At 43.5% G+C, this 20,106-nt stretch overlaps 1 protein-coding gene across 2 annotated transcripts in view; it reads left to right on the top strand.

The window, feature by feature from the left end:
* Positions 1–1,783: 1,783 nt before the first annotated feature.
* The window catches only part of ADCY2 (adenylate cyclase 2), a 211,923-nt gene continuing 193,600 nt past the window's right edge, over positions 1,784–20,106 (top strand). The window contains exon 1 of one of the 2 annotated variants that reach the window (XM_080578375.1): positions 1,784–2,241. In XM_080578375.1, coding sequence (XP_080434501.1) covers positions 2,008–2,241 — 234 coding nt within the window. In that variant the 5' untranslated portion in view covers positions 1,784–2,007. The remainder of the gene's footprint in view (positions 2,242–20,106) is intronic. The other variant, XM_080578374.1, reaches the window with a different exon arrangement.

Genomic DNA, 20,106 nt, shown 5'->3' with positions numbered 1-20,106 from the left:
GGTAGAAAGTAGTGGAAAGCTGTTACAGCAGAATCAGCTTGAGGAAGAAAGACAACCAGTACTGTCATCTGTATGAACATATTGTGTAAGCTTCAAATACTTTTTAGGGGATGGTTCTCGTACACATGGAAGAGAGAATGTGTTTTATTTTGCCTATTCTGATTTTTTACACTTTTGTGAGTCTGTACAAAATCATGTAATTATCCCTGCATTTAAAAAAAGTACATGTGTGGTATTGGACTTCCCACCCTTGAGAGATCAACACTCAGATGCCTTCAAATCCCAAATATTGTGATCTGCTTTTAAGAGAAGTTTTATGTTGTGATTTTGGTTTCTCTCTTGATTTTTTTTTAAACTCCTCTTGCTTATCCCACTGTATGTGTGTATGTGACAGTGAGGGTGGCCAGCTCCACAATTTCTGAAGTGACTGCAAGTAAAGCCTTTTCATTTTGCAAAAATTCTCACACCCACCTCTACTAACTCCTTCCCGGCAATTAATTCTGCCAGAATGTTCTCCCCACATAAATTTGTGTTCATCCTTCAATCTTATCACTGCTGCTTTTTGAGAGTTGTTCACCCTTTCTCTCCTAGAGTGGTGGGCGCAGCTGTAACTTTCCACTTCTTCCTCATCTGTTCCTTCTGCCCAGCCGTGCCTCTCAGGGGAAGGGAGAGTGAAAGCCAAGGAGCTCTTCTTCTTTACGGGCAGCTGAGAGGAACGGGGGACGGGGAAGGGCAGACCGCATCCCTGTTTCAAACCTGAGGAATGTAAGAAGTGTAAGTGTCCGGACAGAGTTTCAGAGCTACGTGTAGTACAGGTTTCTCTGTTTGGTTACGATACTACTGGAGGTACCACTTCTTCCATGTAAAAACACCAACAGTGGCAGATAAAGAAGGCAACAGAAGGTCTTGGTGGGTCAGTTTCAGTTTGTATCATCCTAGTTACCCGCCTTCTCTTCTATCTGGCTTATGTTTAGCGCTCTGCTCTGAATCCCTCACTTACGTCCATGTATAGGAGAACCAGCTATTCTCCTTTAGTTGGACCGTAGTCCTCCAAGTCCCTCTTGCTGCTGGCATCACTCCAGCCACCGGGGCCCACCCTTGTGACATGTAGGCCTGGTGGCACCCGCATCGCTTTGGTCTCTTCCTCTCCCTGGAGAGCGCAGGGAACCCGGCAGCCTGTGGGAGATGAAGGCTGTGGCAAAGCGACAGCGGGGGCCAGAAGGAGAGGGCAGAGAGGGACTTGTCCTGCGGGGAGGGACGTTTGGTGAGGCAGCGGCTGGGGGAAGAAGGGGAGCCCTGTCCTGTGTGCATGTGCGTACAAAACTTCAGCTGGTAAATGCTGCGCGTGGTGGGTATGAAACTGCAGGTTACTTCGAGTGCCTGCTTTGTTGGGAAGAACCAAGTCCTTCAGAGCAAGGAGAGGGGATACACTGGCAAGCTGCGAGAAACGCGTGCCTGCTAACTCGAGAGCCAGTTTGGGGCAGAAATCGAGGCATGACTTTAAAAACGGAGCCTCAGCCGTCGGGAAAGGGACGCAGTGAGAGTGCCACGATGAGAGCTGCCGTGTGGGGGACACCTCCCGAGGCGTCTCCTCGGGGGGCGGCCGGCGGGCTCCCCGCACCTTGGCGACCCGGGGCGCGGCCGCCGCCGCCTCAGCCCCGCAGGCGCTGAGGGAGAAGGGGGCCCGGCGGCGGCGGGGGCCGTGACGGGGGGGACCCCTCCGTGCCGCCCGCTGCTCCTCCTCGGAGCGCTCCTCCCGCCCCCAGCGCCGAGGAGCCGGGCGAGGCGTGTGCGTGCGGCGGGGCGGCGCTGCCCGGAGGCGCAGCGAGCCCCGGGACTGGCACGGCGGCGGCCGCGGCCGCACCATGCGGCCACCGCCGCCACCGCCGCGGCTCCTCCTCTCGGCCGCCCGCGCGGGAGCGCGCCCCGCTCCACTCCCCGGCTGCCTGCGGCAGCGGCGGCGCTGAGGGAGGGAGGGAGCCGCGGCGGCTCTGCCCGGCGCCCCCGATGTGGCGAGAGGCGATGATGATGAGGAGGAGACGCCGCTACCTGCTGGAGCGGGCAGAGCAGGCGGGCGGCGGCGGCGGCTGCGGGGCGAGCGGCGAGCAGTCCCGCTGCCGGGACTGGCTGTACGAGTCGTACTACTGCATGAGCCAGCAGCACCCGCTCCTCGTCTTCCTGCTCCTCATCGTCATGGGCGCCTGCCTGGCCCTGCTCGCCGTCTTCTTCGCCACCGGGCTGGTAAGAGGCGCCCTGCCCGCCCGGCGCCCCGGGACGGAGCGGGACGGGACGGGGCGGGACGGGGGCTCCGGAGCCGGGGGCACCGCGGCGGAGTTGCCGGGGGAGGCGGCGGCCGCGGGGCCCCCCCACGGGCAAACTTTGCCGCCCGCGGCTGCCGGAGGGAGCCGGGAGGGAGCCGGCGGGCGCAGCGAGTTTAATTCCCTTAATTCGCTGGCTCTGCTTCCTCCCGGCGGGCGGGCGGGCTGGCCGCCGTGACCTCCCCGCGCCGGGGTGGCAGCGCTGGCTGGCGGGGCTTGGCAGCTGCCCGCAAAACCCAGCCCGCGTCCCGGCTCGCCGCCCCGGCCCCTCGGTGCTTTCTGCGCCGGCCGCCCCGTTTCGGGGCGCCTGACCCGTTTTCCTCCAGAGAGCCTTGGTCTTGCAGCCTCGGGGAAGATGAAACGCGCCGGGGCGGCGGATGACAGCCGGCATCGGGCTGGCTCGCCCAGAAATCCCGGCCGTTTTGCCCTTGTGTTGAAGGCGAGGGAGAAGCTGCAGAGGGCAGTAAAATTCTTGCTCCTCGCAGAGTTGTCCTGCTGGTAATGGTTAGAGGCAGGCTGCTGGCGCTGCCGGGGGCTGCTGAAGTGAAGAAGGGGGTTTGAAGGGCTTCAGGCTTTCTTTTCTTAATCCTTTCCCTCAATCTTTCAGTCTTCTGGAAAGCTGGGTGTTTGTTGTATGTAGCTGAGGTCTCTTAAGAGCGAGGACGGGCGGGTTGGTGTCACCTAATGTGTCACCTCTCTTCCAGAGGCACTGCACGTAGCACTGTTGGCTTCAGGAGGCAGAGAAGCCTGCTTTCGTGTGTGTTACGACCAAACTTTTACCTTAAAAACTGCTGCAAACGGTTGCAGGACTAGCTAAACTTAGAGTTAACTGGTGGCTTATTTCCTTATGATATTTATATTAAGATTTTTAATGCTTTTTGTTAAACGTGCTAGTCCTACCAAATGCAAGACAGGTGTAAAAGAGCTAATGTGAAGCCAGTAATAATGGCGGTGGCTCGTAATTTGGCTGCTTAATGCCTAGATGTTCCTGTTTTGGAGTGCTGTGTACCAAAATACAAATTCAACAGCTTCTCTGATTCTGGTGTGTTAGCTTGGGTGCTTATCTGTCAGGACTGAAGGGGCCAGTGGTAGAAATGGAAGTACGTATCTAGGCTAAGGCATGGCTAGGGGTGGAGATGTGCACGATACTAGCACGATACAAGGCAGCAGAACTTGGGCTTGACAGTTCATAGCACTGGATTTCATACCTTTCAGTCATGGTACAATCTGCATCTTGCTAGTACAAGCTGAGCACGCTTGTTTTCATAATTCATTTTCTCGAAGTAAATCATTCACGGTAACAACACTGGCACAACGCTGGGTCCAAATCAAAGGGCTACTGAAAGTTATGGAAAGAAAACAATGAGCTGGCGGAGTCTTGCCATGAGCAACACTTCAGAAAGAGTGAATTTTATAGTTCAGTCTGCATTTGGAATTCCAGACATACCGGAAAAGGAAAAAAAAATGCTTTTAGAACCTTTTTCCTGAGCCTTTATCTTCCTGTGGCTAACAACTGGACTGGTGAGCGGAGAGAGAGGTGGGGTTCATCCTTAAAGTTTCCAGTCAACGGATGAAAGTAACTTCAGGCGGAGAGAAAGCTTGCCTATGCAGACTTTCAGCCACAGGATGTTGGGCAAAATCCCTTGGAGCCCAGCCCAGATGCTCACCTAGAAGCATTTTATTGTAGCCCAGCTCTGGTTGCATCTGGGATTAAAATATTCCTAAAGGTTTAGATCTGTTTCTCCCACGTCTGACTAACAAACCCTCATTTTATATGGCTGTGGAACCTCAGTCAAATTTGTGTGCCTGATAATATAAAAGTGGCAAGCAGCTATGAGCGTCTGAGCTGCAAGAGCTGATATTAATATCCTTGTCTTTATTTTGCACATCTAGTATATATGTGATTGTTTTGACAGAATATTTACTTTTGTGAGGGAGGCACAATAGAAGCGAGGTGGAATAGTTCTGTGTAGGTCTGTGCTGTGCATTTGAAGTTAAAGGAAATCTTTCTTAGCAGTTGTTTCCTTTAGATTTCATACAAAGCAGTTGAGATTTTACTGAGAACTATTTAAGCCTGTTTTGGAAACAAAATTCCAAAATGACTCACCATAACACTTGATTCGTATTTCTCACTTTTATTTCAAAGCACAACTTAAAACGTGAGATGCGGGATCGGACACTGCTAGGAAGAAATGGATGTACATCGAGTATGAACCATTTTTATGTTCTAGACTTTCTTTAAAAAAGCTGAAAGCAATGGAAGTGAGAGATTTTCCTTCCATTTACATTTTTTACTCGGTTGTTAAAATAGATGACTGTGATGTCTGAGTTGATGTTTTGGGGGGCAGTGTCTGCTTAACTGCTCCCAAACACAGTGCCAGCCATGCAGGGGTGTATCCCACGTCCTCAGCCATTTCAACCTGTCAGAATACCAGCTGTAGCCTTCCCGATTTCAGATGAAAAATTTATAAAAGCTGTTGCAAAATTAGAGTAAACAAGATTACTTACAAAGTGTGTCTGGAAATCTGATTACTCTTCTTTCAGTCAGTGTACTGCTGTTACTGAGATAGGTTTCTTGGGAGATTTTGTTTCTGTTTGTTTCAGGAAAATATTGTGATTTCGACCTCTGGGATTAAGCACTTTATCTCCTCAAACACTCAATACAAGACTCCCAGAGTATCCTTGAAAGATGACCATTCAAAGCTTGGAGCTTTAAATAATATAATGATAGTATCAGCCTTTGAATTTCCTGTGTCAAAGTATCCTCTGTATTCTCTGTACCTGGCGTGAATGGAAAACTGGCAAAATGAGATCAGGCTTCCATGTTTAGCTGCTTTAATCGATAGAGAGTAAATTATTTTCCCAAATCTGTGAAAGCCTTCCAGTGCTTAGAAATGCCAGATGTCAGGTTGATTTTCTGTCTGGTTATTGTCTTGTTCTTTTAATAATATAATGTGTAAGATAAACTCATTATCTTCTTCCCTCTCCTGTTTTTAGTACTAAAAACTTCTGACCATTTTTAGTGGTGTCTAGAACAGGTTTGTCTCTAGACTGGACATGATAACTGCAATTTATAGGATAAAAGATTAAATTGACTTTTTAAAATTTCCTAATGCAAAATGCGAGTGTATCTGAAATATCTGCTGTTGTGATGTTTTGTTTCTGATGCAGTTAAACAAAACTCTGACTTAAAACAGGGATGATGCCCGAATTGTACAATTTAGTGGAAGGCTGTAACTTTCATTTATCCATGCATTTTCTAGACATAAACAGAGCCCTGTCCATAGATGTAGGCTTCAGTAAAAACAGTTCGGGGTACCAGAATCTCTTAGCACAGGGGAGGATCTTGTGGTGTAAGTGGAACAAGACCCATATCTGTCAAGATCCTTCCCTTTTCCCAAATGTCCACCAATTTGCTGCGATATATATATAAGTAGATATAAATAGATAAATATAGATGCTTTCTTTTAGGCTGGCCAGTGACCTTTGCTCAAAGACTGCAAGCCTGCTAATGCAGGGTTATATTTAACAGTAGTTTGTGGCCCTGATCTGCCTCCAGAATCCGTGCTGCTACATGTGACCGAGTAAGATGTGGTTGTCGATGTGTTGATGCTTGTTGAAGCGGAGCTGCCTGCTTCTGGATGACATCAGTGGCCAAGTGGAGCACGTGTTGAGTGAAGAGCTCTTCCACAATGCTCCACAAAGCTCTTCCACAATGTGGTGTTCTGATGCGTTCCCTCATCTAAAACACCGCGAAGTAGTTTTGTGTGTGTGTTTGCACATCTAGCCTGACGACTGTCCCTGAAGCAGAGTCATTACCTATCTTCAAATCCACTGCTTTGAAGTTCCCAAAAAGTTTGTGATCGTGCTGGTAGGCTCAGTTGTGACTCCTCAACCTTTTTGCTGAATCCTAAACCCAAGAAACTGAAGGTTGTCTGCGCATCTATGTCACTGACTTGCCCAAATACCTTCTGCAATAAAGTTTGAAGTAGGCAATTATTCTTAATGGGAGAGTACAATAATTTAGGGAGGTATTCTTGCAACAAGGAGGATGTATGGTCTGCTAGGAACTCATTTTCTGGCATCAGACCAGACCATAACCAAATTTACCTTCGGCTGATGCTGCAGTGTAGACAGAAGTAGCTGCCTCATTCTGAAGCAGTACATTAAAATTTTTATCGGCCAACCAGGGAATTGTCTCTGCACAAAAAGAAGTGCATCAAGAAGAGTCCTGTGAGCATCTTTTGTGAGTGCCATTTCTTTGGGCCTGTGGTCAGAATGACAACAAATCTTCCCTCCCTTTAATGGGTCTTACTCGTCTGAAAGAAATCCTTCCTACTTCTGGTAAAAACTGGACATCTGCCAAACCTAGAGCTCTTCAGGATTTCCATGACCAGAATCTCATGCTGAAAGGGAGAGGAAAAAGTCTCGAAGTCCAAGTGGAAAATGCAGCTTAAAATTGCAGATGGGGAAGACGTGTTCCATCATCCTCATTGCAGTGTCTCAGGTGATGAGGTGTCTGCAGATGGGCATTTGCTGCATGCTTCTGGTAATGTTCACATCAGTACTGTCGATCTGAAAAATTCATCCAGCCACACCAAAAGGTCACCAGACTGATGCTGTTGTGATGTCATATCGCTATTCATGAGACGCTCTGTTGTAACCCAATTGTATAGAATAATACAGCTGTACTGTAAGTCCACTTGTACTCTTAATTTCAGGAAATCTCTTGAGATCGGCCTTGCATAATTTAAAGCACTTTCGGTTCAAGAGCAACAACTGTCTTCCCAAAATCCAAGAATACCAAAGCCTTTGAAAGTGTTCCTTGGAATCCTTGCAGACTGAAAGTAAGCCAAAGCATCTGCTATACTGTTTTCAAACTCCAGCATATTCATTCCTCCAGAAAGAAAACTAAGGCAGAGCAAAGGTAATGAATGAAGTAGGAAAATCCTCACTGGTTGAAGAAGAAGCTGAGAAGGGGCTGTTTGCATGCTTGATGCTGTGGTTGTTGTGCCCATGAGGTGTGCTACTTTTTCTTAAGCTCATTCTGCCCGATTATTGCCACTACCAAGATGAGGAAGAATTCAAAGCAAAAACTACTTTATTTATAACTCCTTTTCTTTACATAATTCCGGCTATAATTGAGCATGCAGTTCTGCTTTAAAGTCTGTTGTATATTAAACCATTCCGTGAGGGAATCCTATGCTTCAATTTTTTTTTTCTTGTCTCTAGGCACTGTAATATCACAATATGTTTTTGCAGCTATAGCTGTCAGCTGTTTGGTACAGTCATAGGATATTGCCAGTCCTGCCAGTTGTTTTTTCCAGTAGTACCTTTACTTGTCTGAGCATGACTTTTTTAGCCAGTACTACCTCTTGAATCAGACCCATAAAGATTGCTGCTTCTTCCTGTCTGAGGCAGGATTTGCCTAGCTTTGCGTCTGGTTTCATTCCTCCCTGCTACATCGGTCTGGGCTTTTTCATGTTTCATTTGCTAATGACACTTCCAGTATGTCTGTGGTTGCTTTTAATGCTGCTAAGAGCTTGTCTCATTTGCCAGTCCCTAACCAGCCTGCTAACAGAGAGCCATCAAGATAATGAGGTGCCTGTGGCAACCTCTCTTCACATACCTGTTTCATCCTTCGTATTGAACAGCCTAAATGCTGAATAAGAACTGGGTAAAACTATGGGTATGGCTGTGTTGGCACAATACTAAGCCTTGAACTGTAATCTTAGTAGATGCAAGCTTTGTGGATACTCTGGCAATAGAAAGCTGGCTTAATGTCACAAATTGTGACTCAAGCCATGGATCCACAACTCCTAATCATTACTGCAGCTGACACAAGTGACAAATGATCTACCAGCTACAGCTGTTGTTTACTGAGGTGCACGGGGAATAAGACAGGTGATGGACTGGGCTGCTGTCTTTATCAGCATCAAGCCAGGTATGTGGATTCACAAATCATGTATGGCAATTTCATAGTGGATTTGCCAGGAACCACTGAATACCTCTCTGGTTATCTTGCTTAAAATTATAGAAATCGATTTCAAGTTCCTTGTCACAGATGAAGATATCTGACTCATTTTTGTGTGTCTTAAAACTCTCATCAAAATAGTGAATAGGTTTCTTTGGTTGAGCCTTCAAGAGGCTCAACCTTCAGTTTATTATAATGATAGCAATGACTGGAATCTTCCATACGACATCACTCCAAGCTGATGGCAGCAAAGACTTTTAATACAGATAGAAGCGGTCTGCAAATCTCTTGAGTGGCTTGGCATGCCAGCATGGTGGGAACAAACTGCAGCTGAATACCTTCAGCCTTTCATCCTGTGCCTAAATTCCCAGCAATAGCCAAGCTGTGATCCCAAACGAGCCAAGTGCTGCCACAGTGGCGTCTGCATGTTTTAGAAAGAACTGAGTCGGCTCAAGCCTTATTGATATGCTAATATGAGAATCAGCCAAGGGATTAAACTTCTGCTTTTAGGGTTCTGGACCCTGAAATAAGTGAATTAGCAGACTTCTGCTCTCTTTTCCCTACAGTCTTTTTTTGAGTATTCCTTCCTGATCCTGCTGAAAATAACAGCTGTACGCATTTTCTGCTCCAGATCTTTATATCTTAAATAAGCAATGTCCAGACACTGAACCTTGTTCAGACTTTGCTGAAGATTCAAGGGACTATTGAACCATCTGTGCAGAGTGTAAGGCAGTCTCTACACTTACTTTCCCAGTTGTCTTTCTCCAACCTATATCAAAACATTTTTATCTCCCATCTTTCAACAAAACTCTCTTGTTCTTAGTGGTATGTACATGATATAAAAGTCCTTTGCTGTTCCTGGTTGAGAGCATGTTCCAGGCTTGTATTTGGGACAACCAGTGTAAGCAGCAACCATCACCACTAGCCTCTTAGCCTTGCTCTCAGGTCTGCTGTCTGAGTGTCTGCTCCTTCCACCATCCATGGGTCTAGTTTCAAAGTTTATCTAACCTGGAAGATGTGCTCCAGCGTGCAGGAGCAATGGTTTCTGGTTGCATGCTCAGTGTGCTCCAGAAGGCAGCAGGGCAATGCATATTTTGGCACAGGCATGTTTCCCATATGGCTTCAGATGCAGCCAACATGGTGTTTGATCACTGGATAGTGCCGTGAGATCCGGTGTAGATGATGGCTTTTCAGAGAGCTCCTTTTACTCACTTGGGTTTGCAAAAGTAGCTGGAGCTTGATTTTTCCACCTGCCTCCTCAGGCACCTGAATTGTCTGCTGTGGGACCTCTTAAAGTCGCATGCACAGCGACTGAATAAGTGGGGTTACTGTCCTCCCATTCTAGGTAAGCTTTCCCCATCCACCTCTCCGATTTGCTAGCAGTTGGGTCAGCCCTGCAGGCAAATCCCAGGAAGACTGGATTCTCCTAGCTCCTTTTCCAGCAGGACTGAATTGAGGCTGAAAACTGACTTTCCCCTGGGACCAATGTTAGGAAACCAGATTTTCCTGGAATTTGGCTCAGCACACGCTTGGTAGTGCTTCTGCTCTTACCTTGTGTACCCCAGCAGACAGTCGGATTCCTGGTCTTTGATGCAGTCTGTGGTGGTGGTCCTTTCTAGTGGCACAGCCTACGCGGGCCAGGACCCAGGAGGTGGGTGGCAGGTTGTCCAGACCAGTAGCTGGTCCTCTAAGCCCTGCTGGCACCCCTGCTGGCTTTTACCAGAAGGTGGCCATCATATCTCACTTGAGCTGGTTTGCTGTCCCAATGAGCCCAAGCAATTTCCAAACCTACTTGGTAGGTAGTGGTGTTTAGACACTTCCTTAAATGATACAACGTCTGTTTTAGATTAAAACAATTTAAAAGATTGTTCTTGGTCTCTTCGATTTTTAGTATTTTGTAACCTGTCCCTTAATGAGATGGGGTAACAATACTGGATAAATAAACCCTAAACTAATGCCAAGTAGAAATGTCTGATTTTCCAGTATCGCTGATGCCCCATTTCCTATGTATGTTTCTGAATTTTTGCTCCTTCATGGAGGAGTGATTTGGCTGAGCTGTATTTCAAGTGTCAGTTAACATTTTGGCTTCTTTATTTGAAGCTTTATCATCCTAGAAACAATACCCATTAAGGAATTTGAGCCTGATCCTGAAGTCTGAAATGAAGTAAGAAATCTCTTTGCATTGAAGTTGAACTGACAGGCACATGAGAGAGTGGAGCGTGTCCTTAGGGGCGTAAACTTTAAGAACTTTTTCTGTCATAAAAATAGCTGTGTTTAGTAAGTAATTGCCAAACCTTTGGAAAACTTGAAAAGTAATTACACAATGACAGTTGTGACTTTTCAATATTAAAACTATTTTTCATGTTACCTTATTATGCTGATATGTAAAATCTGTGGAATATTCTTGCAAAAATGTATCTTTAAAAGACCCAGCAGAGAAATAAGCCTAAGCTTGCCCTCATCTTTATTAAACAGACCTTTAAAACGCACACTGTTTTCTCCTGTGCTGAAGCTCAAATGCTCCATGGTTCAAATTTTGTGATCTTACTTTTAAGCAAGTCCCATCTTGACTAGTTCTTGATTATGGCCAGATTCTCAAGTTACCATGTTGGAAGTGAAGTGGTGAGGGAAAGCTACCATCTAGCTTCAGTTCAACAGTGACAGTCAAAATACGTAACTGGCATCACTGAATGGCTCAAAGGACTGAACCAGGATGTCAGTATTTACGACTTCTGTGGGTCTACATGGATATGAGGAAGGGCATAATTTCACTTTTAATATGTGCTATCATGCAGTTAAACTGAAAAACATGTCCTTGAGTCCTGTGAAGTAGTTTACTACCTAAAAAGTTCAGCTGTTTTAAAGATTTAGGAATTCGGAATCAATACATATGAAATAAAGCAAGCAAGGAGAATATGATGATCACTACACTTACTTTAAAAATAAATCTAAATGATATGAGTGGGCACTAATTAGCCTTGTAGCCTGGAATAATTGGTTTCATCAAAATACAAACTTCACCCACTTTGCTGCTTATTGTCTCAGCCCTCTTCTGAGGGGTACACTTGAGGGAGTAAAGCATAATTAGCTGTCATTGCTCTCTGGGACATGGTTACACGGTTTATCTTCTGTGACTGCAGAGTCATAGGGTAGGATAATTTTACAAGTGCACAGGCTGTAGCCACTAGTAATGGGATTGGACCATCCTGTTTTTCATAGGCTGTTAAATGTCTTAAGGTGGAAAGCAACTTTTGGTAATTCCCAGCCTGAGAGAAGGTTGAGATGGGGCTAGATGGCTGAAAGGCGTGATGGTCCTATTCGTGCTTCCTGACAACGTGGGGGCCCTCTGAACCCCAGCTCATTAAATAAAAGATTGTAAATACTGACAGATTGTATATGGTGTAGTTAACAAGGTGAGAGGTTACAACGCAATGGAAAATGAATCAAGAGAGAGAAGTGCCAATGTGATAAAATGGGCAAAGCCATTTTAAAAAAAGCCACCACCATGCAGGTTGGGTGCATAGTACTTGCACAGGGCATCTTTATGTATATGAAATTTATGAGCGCACAGCCCGTGATTCTGATAATTATGTTTCTGGTAGTGATCAGTGTCTGTCCTGTACCCCAAGCCATATGATACTGTGGACGTATCACATATGTTCTTGATTACACATTTGCATGCAGGGTGCTCAAACAACATTCGCTGTTGTTCTGGGATGGTCACTACCTTTAAAAATCGTAAGAGGCGTTTCAATGGATAGATGCATTTGTTCATTGCAGAGAAAAGATAACTTACAAACAAACATTAATTAGATATTGATCTAGCCACTGTGCTGTAGCTTTGACCCTTGCAAACCTCTCCTTTGTAGTTCTTTTGTATTAATTTAGAAGTGGTGGTGGTGGTAGGACCAGAATTGTTGATGGCATTCATAGTGCACCGAGGTGGCATTACGATGTTCTCTCTTGTTTATTCTTCTACTAATGTTCTGGAGTTTGGGTTGCTTTTTAACTGCTGGTGAGCACCACCGTGATGTTTCCTCAGGCCTGCCTATTACAAATGCCAAATATCTCTATTTCTAAGTGTTAATAGTCAACCAAGAGCCTGTTATTCTGTGTACAGAAGTATACTTGGCACTTTTGGGTGGGGGAAACATGTTTTTACAGTTTCAGCTCTTTCTTCCGTAAGCCTAGTTGACCCTTTCTTTTGAACCATACCTGGTTGTGCTGTTTTTATTTTTTTAACATTCCGTGTTCTTGCTTTTTTCTGTTAAAACTTCACACTGATACTTTAGTTTGAGACGGATCCTCTGACGTGTTCCCCCTGTACAGAATAGTCTGGAATGAGAACTACCCCATGCTGAACACAGATACAAATAAAACAGAATCTGCTACAGCCTGATCTCTCTGTTCTTTTTAACACCTGGATCACCTGTTTGCTTCCAACTCCTAATTAAGTTTCAAATAGAATTTACTACTTGTTTTACACTCAAAAATAATTTCTCAAACTCTTTTATTGGAGTACAATGTTAAGTCTTTATATTAATCCCGCTAAATTTTATGATCCCTTTTATCCTCCCCCCCTTTTTTAAAAAAAAAATAAGATAATTTTTAGAAGCTTCTCTGCTTGGCTGTTGAGGCATTCTGGGTTTGTTTTGGTCTTTGTAAGTTATTTGGGAGAAATGATTAGGTTTTGGTCTGAACCTCTGATTTTTTATAGCCATCTACGAAGATTTTAATCTAAAATTCTAGCTCCTGCTTTCAGTTTCAGTGTTTGGGCTCTTTTTTTTTTTTTTTCCTTTTTTTCCTTTTTTTTCTTTTTTTTTTGTTTTTGTTTTTTGTTTATGTCCTTAACAAGCCTCTTCATTGTTATAAAGCAGCCCCTCAACAGTAACATTTTATGACCCAGGTTCTTTCCACCTCTTGAGATCAGATTGAGTGTTTTCTCTTTCTTTATGTGGGTGGTGTTCTTTGTGAGTTTTTTGTTTTGTTTTGCTTTGGTTTTGTTTTTTTTGCTTGTTTGATTGCTTTTTTCAGCTCTTCCATGAAAGACCTGGACAGTAGTCTCAGCTTCTGTCTGCTGATGTGATCCTTAGCCAGTCTAGCTGGGAGTCACTGATGTATCCCTTTGCCTGTTGCATTTTCTTCCTTGGCAGCCTTTCTTTATCTCTGCGTTTCATAGAACCTCATATAGTTTCCATTCTGATTTGGTTATCAGTCCCCTAGGTCATTTATTTTGATAAGCCTTTGCTGTTCAGCCCAGTATTTTGGTTCGTAGGGACTTTATGCTATTGGTTGATTCTCCTAGATTATTGTGTTTTAGCTCCTTCAGTCCCTGCTGAATTATGGCTTTCTGTCTTTTCTGTGTAGTTTCTACCTGGAACAGCAATATTCTGCTGATGGTCTTTTTTCCACCAAGTTTTCAGTAAGTCTACTGTGTAAATAATGTCATTTTAGCAACAGACATTTTATTTCTTCCATCTTCTTTCTTAGGCTTTTAGTGTTCGTATAGAAATGTGTGTACCTTCATGTGGCTGTTTGATTTCTCTGCAAACTTCTTAAAAAGTGAGTCTGCATGTTACGGCTTTTTTTTTGCCATTTCCCTCCTGCGTAAGTTTAATCAACTTCTGTCCTTTCCTGTAGTTGAGAATTACGGGTTCTCTGTGACATTACTGCTTCTCTTAAACCATGTACTGTGTTCCCGTAACCTCTTCAGTTTGAATGTTTTCCTATGACCTTTGAAGTGCCAGCAAAATCACTTTTTTTCTGGTTTAGATTAAGTTCAGCTACCTTCTAGAGGCTCCTTCCCTGTGCCTAAAGTTTCCCTGGTTTCATCAAACTGCCTCTTTAATACAATTTCAGCTGCTTATTGTACCCGTGCTTGTCAGCCTATCTTGTTCTGGGAACATTAATGAGAGTGCCACCATAGTTCTCTGCTTCTCCACTAGCAACAAGTATTTTGCCTTCAGGACTTTCCTCCTAGCCTTCCTTATGTTACTGTTATTTGCACAGCACATGGCCTGTGACTGTTCCTCAGCACCTCCAAGGATCATACCCAGACCTTCTGTGAGGTCTGATGTTTGCATTAGGCAGGGAAGTCTGTGATCTCTGGTATTTCCGCTATTCCTGTGACAATCATTGCTACAACATTGAAGCAGGCGAGCTTCCTTCGTAACTATTGGGCAAACCTGGCAAAATTCGGATGCAATTGTTTTGTAGCGAGTAAGAGAGGAGAAGAACAACAACTATATGCAGTTGAATTCACGAGGGACCCACTGGCAAAAAGTTGTTGGTGCTGCAGTCAAGCACGTAGGTGGCCACGAGGATGTTCATGATACCTATGTGGCTGGTCACTGTGTTATCACCATTAGTGCCTCTCTGCTAACTAGGACAGACAGTGTAAAGTCAAAGAGTCGTTCCTGTTGATTTCAGCAGCATTACTGCACTGGTGCAAAACGCCAAGCTTCTCTTACGGGGAGATTTTATAGTACCCATTGTTCATGATTTTGAAGTTGGAGGAAATGCTTGAGGTGATCAAAATGTCACCTGGAGGATCTGAATGAAGTCTTGCTGCACCAGTAATGTCCCAATGTACTAACAAACAGAAAATGATCCAGAAACTGGTCACAAATCCGGAACTACTTCTTGCTGGCTGTATGTACTGTCACAGAGCAGCTTGGCATCTGAAAAGCCAGTCAGAATTACATGATCCGCGGACTGCCAGCCCAGCTGCTGACAAGCGAGCAGTCAAATATCCCCGTGTGCTAACAGCAAGTGTAGGCTGCACGTCAGACTCACTCATTAATAGAGAAGTGAGTTTCTCAAGACAACAGACTCCATGCAACAACTGGATGTTCGGTCTGATGCTGTTACCATTGATCTAGCAAGCACAACAGGGAACGCTGAACCAGAGGGAAAAGTCTCAGGCATGCAGTTACATAGGGCCGTAGTGAAAATCAAGAGCTTTGCCAACACGAGCTTCAGGACAGTTTGATTAAAAAGTACAGTTCAATTAATTTGCTGCTACTGTTCATGAACATGCTGCACAGAGCTCAATGAGAGATTAATAGAATAATAATAAAAAAAAGCACATGAGAAAGCTTCTAACCAGGCAGCTAAGCAAGAAGCACAAGCAAAGCGCTGTGCTCTGAAAGATAAATGGTAGGCACAAAAGGCAGAGGAGTTTTTCTGAGCTGTGGATCCAGAAAATACCATGTGGTCGTGGAAATGGCATCTGGCCTTAAAGACACTGCCATTTCTGAAGGGAGGATGGTGATGAAATTGATGGAAAAAAAAGTCTGAGATGGCCAGCCAAACCTTTTCAGTTGTCCTCACTGATGAAGTTATAAATGAGGTAGTACAGCTCTTCGGCCAGGAGCAGAGAGCAACACCTCCCAGAAAAAAAGGAGATTTTTCCAGCTCTCTAGCAGATGGCATCCAGTGCAGTCAGCCATAAGCAAGTTCACTAACATATAAAAACATGGGATAAGAGTCACAAGTAGCCAGAAGAGTTCTGCAGATTTTAGCTTTGTAGGGAACTATTTCTTGAGAACTGAAATGCTGTCTGTTTCTATGAAGAGAAGGGTGATGACATGTCCTCTGAAAATCGTTGTAGCTCTCTTTCTCTCAAGTCCTGGAAAAGGCTTTACAGGAAAAATGGCCAATTTTTGCTACAGAGGTAACTAAACAGATTCTTTCAGTCACTCTGCTTAAAGGAAGGTATTCTATTTTGGTAAAGAGGTCAGTGAGATAATCTTTGAGGCCTACTTTGTTTTTTTCTTTTATTTTTTTTTAACTCAGCACTTTTGACAATTTGCATGAAATCTCAGATAGTTTTAGTGTTTGAAGAACATTGCTCTTTTTTTGCATTTAGAAAATGTTTCACTGATCTCAGCAAAAAGTGATTTTAGTAATGATTTAATACAGAAAATGGTTTGAGTTAATTCCAACCAAGTATGTGGTATTTCATATCCCAGCAGGTGCCTGCTGTATGTAGACTGCTGTCAAATTCCATTACATGAAAAGAATAAAGGAGAAAGTATCAAAAGAATGAGAGAGACCATGGGAGAAGATTTTATGCTGAAATTGGTGTTTTAAATGCTTGTTTGTTCATTTTTACGGAGTACTTTATCAAGTCGTGTGGCTTATATAAAACAGTGAATTGCTCTACAGCAGCTCTGCTGTTTAAAATTGAACAGAAGGCATACCATTATCTGGAAAAAGAAGGAGAAGGATGGAGGATGAGAGAAGGTGGTGTTTTTTGGAAAGATGAATGAAAGTGATTCTTCAGATTTTAGTGGTGATAACAAGATTGTTACATGCTTCTTATGAATTTATGGGGGTTGGAAAAATTTCTAAGGGTAGACTTTCTAATTTCTTCAGTAATTAAAAGACAGCAAGATAGCAAACACTGAGGAAGATAGAGCTGTCAGGCAAGATCCATGTATCATAGGTTTAGCCATTATGTTCATAAGTGTCATGCTGATACTTTAATTCCATTACCTCTGGTGTATTTTAATTTCTGAGACTAGAAATGAAAAAAAAAAAAGGAAAGTGTTTTTTTTTTTTTTCCTGTCCTTGGGAAATGGTTAGGCAAATGAAACGTTTAACCTTCAGGATTTGTCTTTGCACCTGACTTCACCTTGTAACATGCTAAACACAGTGATGATTGCAAATATTGATCTGGAAGTTACAAGCTTTAAATGTCCTGCTCTTGAAGGTACAATTTCATGAATATTTAGCTTCTCTGGAGTAATAGAAAAATATTATTAGAAGTTGTTTCCAAAATAAAATCCTGCGTCACACAGTCTGCCTCTGTTGACCTAAACCTAACATATATCAAGGCTTTTTGGAAAGGATTAAGGTTGTAATAACAATTGTTTTCTCATACATATTTTCTTTACCTAAAGTATACTCTATCCTGTCTTTAAATTTATCTTTTACTTTAGATATACAGTGTGTGGTAAAATGTAAGCACCTAGGGCTAGCAGAAGCTGGTGGTTTTGTAGTCAGCTCAGTTAGGTGAAGAGCCATTGAAGTCAGGGTGATCTCTTTCATTTACATGTGATGAGGAACTTAAACACTACGATCTGTTCTTTTTTTCAGCATATTTTTAAACCAAAACAAAACTGCAAAATTTTGCAGTAGGCAACATAAGAAGGGGAGAAACTAGAGAAAAAGTTTTCATTTAGTGATCAAAATGTCTGGCCCAGTTAAGTGTTGAGGTCAGTGTACTCTTAAAAAAATATTTTTTTGACTGATTAGCTGTTAATTTGGAGCAAACATTTTGATAGATTGATCTAATGTTAGCACATATATATAAATATTTAACTGTATGTGTGTACATATGCTCTAAACTGAAATCTAAATATTGTTTGCTTGTTACAAAGCAAGATCATCCTAGAAAGCAATGTATATACATATATTACATAAACAGAGAAGAATATTGTCTAAGTGCATATGGCTATTCATGCCATATATATTTGTAGCATGATTTTTATCAATGAAATATCAAATTGTCCTCATTAAAATGATTGTTTTTTCTTAATCGTGGCTTCCTTCAGGAGCTTGTGGATTCCTCTTCAGGGCTGCAACCCTGACTGTGTGACGGACAATACAATGAATGCAGTGCTGACCTGCCACAGGTGAAGGGTCAGATTTCTCTGACTGTGTCACAGGAGTTTTGCAATCCCACCTGGAAGTTCAGAAGTCAAAGGTTTAAGTTAAATGCTTTTGATGTAATCTGGGCTGACACTGGTTGTGACATTACTAAATCATTGCCATGACAATTACGGAAACAAACTTCAGAGATGGGGATGAACAAAACCCACAGACTTTAGCAACATAAATCAGCAGCTCTTGTTATTACTAGTTAGGTTGGATATTTTGTCTGTTACTATGCAGGATGACATCCACCTTACTTCATGCAGCTCTGTGCTCATGCAAACACTTAGCTCTGTGCCTAGCGTTAAGCTCATGAGTTTGTTTTCAGTGAGACCATCTGAGTGCTTAATATGTGCATTTAATATCTGGAAGATTTTAGTGCTTGCATTTCAGAGTTAGCATCATGACTTACAGTTTCTTGATTCTTTTGCTTATACCCTGATCAGTTGCAGTGGTACTTGGTTAAATGTGTGACTTTGTAAATTTAAAAGGGAAGAAAGAATAAAGACAACTGAAAGATGAGCTGCCTTCTGTCAGCTCTCTGAAGTGACTGCAAGGGCTGGTTTCAGAGCGTGGAAAGCAGAAGGAAAATGTGGGTTATGGGAAACTGCTGCTGCAGCTTAGTTCTTGCCGTCAAAAACAGAAAAAGGAAAGGTAGCTTAAACATGTTGTTTGAAAGGTGAGAAAGTGTTAGCTCTAAAAAGTGCTGCCGGGCTTTCTCTTCGACTTTTTGGTGATACGTGAGGTACGGTACAGGAGAGAGAACCTGCAGCCTGCCCGATCAGGCGTAGGCTTTGATAGCGGCATTTCCCTGGTTTTCCAGCAGCCAGGGCACTGGTCGCCCTGGTCTTGGAGCCATATGGCCGATGGCTAATGGTGCAAGCCGCATGACGTAGCAGCTAATGAGCTTGGCAGAAAGTCAATCAGCGCCCCTGCTGGCCTGCCGAAGTCCAGAGTCTGTGGGTTGACGTTCGGTTACATGCTTGCCTGGGTCTGTGGCTTCTGAAGCTCTGCTAGGTGAAGGTGTGGGTGCGCTCCTTTGGAGTGGGCACACACGCCCGAGGCAGTGAGCAAGCGTGGAAGTGCTCAGCACATGTGCACTCACAGGCACAAGCCCAGGAGTTTGAGGAGAAGGAGGTGAAAGATTCCTGCAGCACATGTGTCTCCCTATAGACAGCAGGTTGTGTAACTTGTCTTTTACTGAGGTATGAAAGAAAAATAAATAAATGCTGAAACACTGTTTTGTTTGTTTGTTTGTTTTGCTCTACCTCTTGTACACAAATAAGAAAGAAAAAAATAAAAAATATTTTAAGTAAAACTTTAAGCAAATCACCAATAAGTAAAATGTATCAGGCGCTAAGAAAGCAACTACAAAACTAGGGGAAAGGAAATGCTGCTTCTTTGTGCTTAGATGTCTTAAAAACCATCAAACGGGTACTTCAGATCGTCCCAAACATCTCACCAGCATGAGAAGTGGGTACAAAGCGTTTCTGCATGTGGTGTGAATTTGTGGAGGGTTTTACTGTTACAATAGTGTCATTTGGGGTCTGCTTTTGCAATCTTTTTTTCTTCTTCCACTAGTTGCTGTTAGAATTCCTAACAGCTGCCTGAACCAATGAAGATTGTACAACCAAACTTTGATACAGTGCTGTTTTACTTCAGCCAGGGATACCTTTGAACAAATATAGTAATATAAAAATAAATATGTATTCTTTGTTAATGCGTCTATCGCTAGATGATTTAAAAATATTAGTGTAGTAACTATGTGGGTTCTGTAAATAAATTCAGTTCTTGTTTATTCTGAATCTCATTTCCAGTTAGGTTCTAGTCCTTGCTCTGTGTGTTGCTTACACATTTCAAAGTAAGCAGTTGCTAGGAAAAATGTGCATATGTAGTCTAGAGCACATCCTTACAGATGAATGCTTCAAACAGAAGCAAGATGTATAGTGCCTGGTAGATATCACTGTCAGAAAAATAAGGCTGTTGTGGACTTAGGGACGCAGTGTCGATTTGGGAAGCATTTTGACAGCTGCATTCTTCAATGGAGATGCTGGAATTTCACCTGCAAACCACAGTGACCACAGAAATCTTTTGAAATCTGGAGCAGAGAGCCTACACTGCTTCTGCAGGTTTTAATTCGCTTAGTCCTTCAGG

The sequence above is a fragment of the Anser brachyrhynchus genome, assembly GCF_964034855.1.
Source record: "Anser brachyrhynchus genome assembly, chromosome: 2".
Taxonomy (NCBI): Eukaryota; Metazoa; Chordata; class Aves; order Anseriformes; family Anatidae; genus Anser; species Anser brachyrhynchus.
The sequence above is the reverse complement of the archived record's forward strand: the minus strand, read 5'-3'. Positions and strand labels throughout refer to the sequence as shown.